Raw genomic sequence first — 5864 nt, forward strand, 5'->3', positions numbered from 1 at the left:
ATATTCTTTTTAAATAAAGAATAAGAAAAATATCTTAGCATGTTATGGATGAGAGACTTCCGTCATGATCACTGATGCACTGAGATTGCAAAGTTTTAATCCCATGCTGCCCCACTGTGATACATCTTGGTCATATCATGTAGACTGCTGAATGTAGAGGTGAGCTCTCCTTTCCAAACACCTGTCTTACATTACAGCTATGGTCTTGCTGCGTTTCTGAGCAAGATTGTCAAGAAGTGTTAGAAATGTCCAGGGGTCCAACCAGGTTTTTTTTTTCTTACGGCCAAACAATCCTCAGAAACAGCTACAGCATTTCATATTCTACTCTTTGTACCATTTATTCTTGTAAATGATCCGTTTAAGACTATTAACGGAAGCGTTTTTATTTAACGTATATTAATTCACCAAATGTTCGTTGTTGTTAATTAACTGATTCATTTGAATAGTCTACTGTATAAATGATCCCAAAAGCCCAAAATTCGAAACATACTGTATTTTCAGCAAAGTAAATGTGTTGAACAATTTAAAACACAGATTTTCAGGCTACACCATAAAACAATACAATGGATGGTTATTGGTTACATTGAGCATCAGGCTCCTCTATATGGAATGTAAAATATATATATCAGAATAAAGACATAAAAGACATGTCTTTAGAAAACAAAGTCACGCAAATACTTCAAATAAAGTGTTTATTTTTCAAATAAAAGTTCAGAGAGAAAATTGTTTGGTGCCAAAACAGTCTCTGGTAAGCTATAAATACACATCCTGTATCCCAAAATGGAAAATAAGACAGTATTAGACAGGCAACATACAATGTCTTTTTGGGATCTGAGGTAGGCCTTGTTGTTATGTCTGTCTCTGTGTAAATGTGTGTGCGTCCATACACTTGGTTTGTGTGGATGTGATTTCTAGTATTCGCGCCTGCAACAATCCTCCATCCACAATTCTTTCGCAGTTTTTTTTCTTACGGCCAAACAAATCCCAGAACCAGCCGCAACCCTTCTTCTTCTCCTTCTTCTTTTTATTATATTCCTCCTCCATCATTGCCATCCATCCCGTCTTCCAGAAGGGTTCCTGTGAACAAACAGAGTTGGTGAGTGGAAACTACAGGCACCTTAATTGGGGAGGACGGGCTCATAGTCATGGCTGGAATGGTGTTAATGGAATTGAATCGAACACATCAAACACAGTTTCCATGTGTTTGATGCCATTCCAGTTACTCCATTCCAAACATAATTATTAGCCCTCCTCCTCTCCTGTAGTGGAAACAAACCTCGGTAAGCCATCACCATCAGCAACCTTTCAATGCTGAAGCTGCAGCTCAGTACGGGACAGACAACATTCAAATTGACTGATATTATCAATGAGACAATACAGAAAACAGTGTAGCTTACCTTCTCAAGTGGGGTGAGGAGTTCCTTCATTCTGTCAGCGCTGGCTTTCTCAATGCAAAGCTCCAGCTTGGTCTTTTCTATGGGAAATGGAAATGTGACAAGATAGGACATTTGAACGGAAGGGAGGAGTTCAAATTGTTATTGTCCAACTGGTTAGTTGACTGTTACACATAGCCGTTTACTCTACATCGGATTCTGTTGTGAAATTGTGAATGAAAGAACATTGTGGAATACAAGTCATTTACAAGAGACCAGGCCTGATTCTGAATGTACCACACCAACAGTAGCATTGTTCTACCTGTATCAACAGGGGTTCTGGTCTCTCTCTTGACCGGGATGTTGATGCAGTATGGCCGGTCATCACCCTTCTTGGTGTCCTTGGCGAAGGTCAAGGTAGGCCTCAGGTGAGCCATTATCTCTCTGACCATGATATCGCAGACCAGCAGAGGCTGTATTTCTGGGTATAGCTGGGCTTTAACCATTGGCCACTCATGGAAAGTCCTGAGGTAATTGCTCCTGATAGAGAGTGAGACGTCTTCTAAGAATTTGGCCATGATGTCCGGCTCATCGTTGAGCTTCCTCAGAGTGCGTAAGAACAGTCTTTGGTTTTGGTATTTCAATGCCTCTTTCTGAACCTGGATATGTATGTGCTCTACCATATCATTGCAAAGTGGGACAGCTTCCCATGAACCGTATTGCTGCTTGATTGTACATGAAACTGGAAGACAGAGTCAAATGCTTTCCTGACAAGAATAACAGGAACAATATCAAGGTTTGTCACCTTTGGTTTGTTCCTCTCAGTCTCCGTCTGAGTCTGTTCTTGCACAGGCTTTCACAGTCCTTTGTAGTTGACTCGAAAACAACAGTCTGTGGGAATTCTTTCGCTGTTTTTCTCTTATGGCCAAACCCACCCTCTTCTTCACCTTCTTCTTTTTATTATTTTCCTCCTCCATCATTGCCATCGATCCCGTCTTCCAGAAGGGTTCGGGTTCCTGTGAACAAACATAGTTGGTGAGTGGAAACTACAGGCACCTAATTGGGGAGGACGGGCTCATAGTAATGGCTGGAATGGTATCAATGGAATGGTATCGAACACATCAAACACACAGTTTCCATGTGTTTGATGCCATTCCAGTTACTCCATTCCAAACATAATTATTAGCCCTCCTCCCCTCCTGTAGTGGAAACAAACCTCGGGAAGCCATCACCATCAGCAACCTTTCAATGCTGAAGCTGCAGCTCAGTACGGGACAGACAACATTCAAATTGACTGATATTATCAATGAGACAATACAGAAAACAGTGTAGCTTACCTTCTCAAGTGGTGTGAGGAGTTTCTTCATTCTGTCAGCGCTGGCTTTCTCAATGCAAAGCTCCAGCTTGGTCTTGTCTAAGGGAAACGGAAATGTGACAAGATAGTACATTTGAAAGGAAGGGAGGAGTTCAAATTGTTATTGTCCAACTGGTTAGCTGACTGTTACTGTAGCAGTTGACTCTACATCGGATGTTGTTGTGAAATTGTGAATGAAAGAACATTGTGGAATAAGTCATTTACAAGAGACTAGGCCTGATTCTGAATATACCACACCAACAGTAGCATTGCTCTACCTGTATCATCCGGGGTTCTGGTCTCTCTCTTGACCGGGATGTGATGCAGTATGGCCGGTCATCACCCTTCTTGGTGTCCTTGGCGAAGGTCAAGGTAGGCCTCAGGTGAGCCATGATCTCTCTGACCATGATATCGCAGACCAGCAGAGACTGTATTTCTGGGTATAGCTGGGCTTTAACCATTGGCCACTCATGGAAAGTCCTGAAGTACTTGCTCTTGATAGAGAGTGAGACATCTTCTAAGAATTTGGCCATCTTGTCCGGCTCATCGTTGAGCTTCCTCAGAGTGCGTAAGAACAGTCTTTGGTTTGGTATTTCAATGCCTCTTTCTGAACCTGGATATGTAGGTGCTCTACCATATCATTGCAAAGTGAGACGTCTTCCCATGAACCGTATTGCTGCCTGATTGTATATGAATCTGCAAAAACAGAGTCAAAGACTTTCCTGACAAGAATAACAGGAACAATATCAAGGTTTTGTCATCTTTGGTTTGTTCCTCTCGGTCTCCGTCTGAGCCGGTTCTTGCACAGGCTTTCCACAGTCCTTTGTGGTTACCCCGAAAACATCAGTCTGTGGGAACTGCTTCAAAAGGCAGCCTGACTGACGTCGAGAGCAAGAGGATTATCAGGCATTGTTGTGCTTGATGTTACAACCTCTTCATCGTCGTCCCCAACAAAGTATTTGGGGTCGATCCAGACTACATCTCTGTTGGAGGAACGACGAGGCAGAGAAAACACGACGGATGTATTCCAACTTGATGTGGTCATTCAGGGGGAAAGCCTTCAGGAACAGTGCCAGTTTCCCAACCCGGGACCCGTAGTGATTGTAGATGGTCTTCCTAAGGTCCTCGGTAGGGCTACTGCAAAGAGTTTGCTCTCCATAGCCTCTTCGCAGCTCCTAGCTATGGACGCCGTGGGCCGAGGACTTGAAGCGGATAGGTGTCACTGATGCCCTTGTACACCATCAGGATCCTCACAGATAGCGCTGGGGATGGTGGAGATGATCACCGTGTCCTTCATGGCAACCAGTTTTTTTATCTTGATTGTCGTGCCAAACTGATGTATCATGGCACTCTGCATGTGCAACACTGTCTTTCTCATGTCGCAGAAGGGGGGGCACAGATTTTCATCCACAGATATACCTGGAATCTTCCTCAAGATGTTAAAAGCAACGGAGGCCATTTTACGACCAGTAAGAGCAGAGCCTGTTGGTCAAGCTGTTTAGTACCGCGTCCGTTCATTGGATGAAGTTTAGAATAAACTTCACTATGAAGTCACTGAATAGTTCTCCACTAATGATCAATCTAGCAGGTAGAGGACAGATGTTTCACCATATCCTGACTAATACGTCTCTCTCTTCATTGGCAGATAAAACAACGGGCACTGTCTTAGCAATGCATAGACCTACGAGATGAACATGTACCTTGTCAAGATGTGTGACCCGATTCGCCAGTGCTCTCGCCAGCACCGGTTTTGGGCCCAGCACTTGCTCAAGGTTGTTGATGACAGTCTTAGCCACCTCATAAGCATCAATGGACTGCTGACCGTTCGACAGCTCCTCCTCCTCAGTGACCTCGACCCAGGGAATAGACCACAGAAGAGCTTGGGTGTCGTTGATGATAGCAGGTTGTCCAAATACACTCCCCCCTGAAAGGCTTGGGGATCTACTTGAAGAAGCACCTGGGTGATGATATGCTTGATGTTTGAACCAAGTACCACAATCTTCTTCGGCATGATCTTGTATGCAGTCTTCATCACGGTGTCAGTGTCTGTGAGGGCCGTTTGGAGTATGGGACATGTGCTAAGGTCAAGGGCCTCAACCTTCTTTGCCTTCACATAGATGAGAAAGAGAGGCATTGCAATACTTTACTACCTATCACGTCTTGTAGTGTATTCTTATTTCATGTACAGGTTAGTACTACACTTAGGAAAAAAAGGTGTTATCTAGAACCTTAAAGGGTTCTTCTGCTGTCCCCATAGGAGAACCCTTTGAAGAACCTTTCTGGTTTTTTTTTTTCTTTCTTTCCTTTTTTTTGGGGAATTTTACAAAAATGTTCTCACCAATTTCGTGGTGGTATTGTTTTAGTAGCTACTATCTTGTCTCATCGCTACAACTCCCGTACGGGCTCAGGAGAGACAAAGTTTGAAAGTCACGCGTCCTCCGATACACAACCCAACCAACCACTGCTTCTTAACACAGCGCGCATCCAACCCGGAAGCCCGGAGGAAATACCGTGCACCTGGCAACCTTGGTTAGCGGGCACTGCTAACGCTGGTGCGCGATGAGACAAGGATATCCCTACCGGCCAAGCCCTCCCTAACCCGGACGATGCTAGGCCAGGGGTTCTACCTGGAACAGCCAAAGAACCGTTTGGATCCCTTTTTTAACAGTGTAGAGTATCGACAACAACAGTTCACAAATAAAGGATCCAGTCTTACCTTGTCTACCTGGCTGTCCAGGACCCGTATGACATAAACTTCTGAGGATGAGGGAGGATATGGGTCAGGTTTGCCACGAGGACCTCAGCATTCTTCTCCTGGGCTTTTCTCCATCTGCCACCTGTCCAGCAGGCTGTCCATGACCTCCTGACCTTGTGGAATCTCCACCTGGGTCTGGCAGAGGAACTCCACCTGGAGCATCTCATCTGACCTGATCTCAGGTGGGCCTGTTTCTCTGAGAGAATATTGCTGTGTCGCCACTCTCAGCAGAGCACAAACCAAGAGGCTCTTGGGAGGAACGATGGCTTGGCGCTTGTCAGTCATGAGCTGCTGCCCCTCCATGGTTACCTTCAGATGGAAGAGAGGAAGAAGACATAGTTTCATACTGTTCTTTGTGAACTAAAGGGCAATAACAGGTAAA

General features: G+C 44.6%; 1 protein-coding gene across 1 annotated transcript; it reads right to left on the reverse strand.

The window, feature by feature from the left end:
- Positions 1-678: 678 nt before the first annotated feature.
- On the reverse strand, positions 679-2103 carry LOC116355436 (uncharacterized). The gene is made up of 3 exons (XM_031799159.1): positions 1696-2103; positions 1398-1474; positions 679-1077 (listed from the first exon to the last, which is right to left on the reverse strand). The coding sequence occupies exons 1-3, from the start codon at positions 2054-2056 to the stop codon at positions 850-852; spliced, it is 666 nt and encodes a 221-aa protein (XP_031655019.1). The 5' UTR covers positions 2057-2103; the 3' UTR covers positions 679-849.
- Between the last annotated feature and the right edge of the window lie 3761 nt (positions 2104-5864).

This window comes from Oncorhynchus kisutch, linkage group LG20 (genome assembly GCF_002021735.2).
Source record: "Oncorhynchus kisutch isolate 150728-3 linkage group LG20, Okis_V2, whole genome shotgun sequence".
Lineage (NCBI taxonomy): Eukaryota > Metazoa > Chordata > Actinopteri > Salmoniformes > Salmonidae > Oncorhynchus > Oncorhynchus kisutch.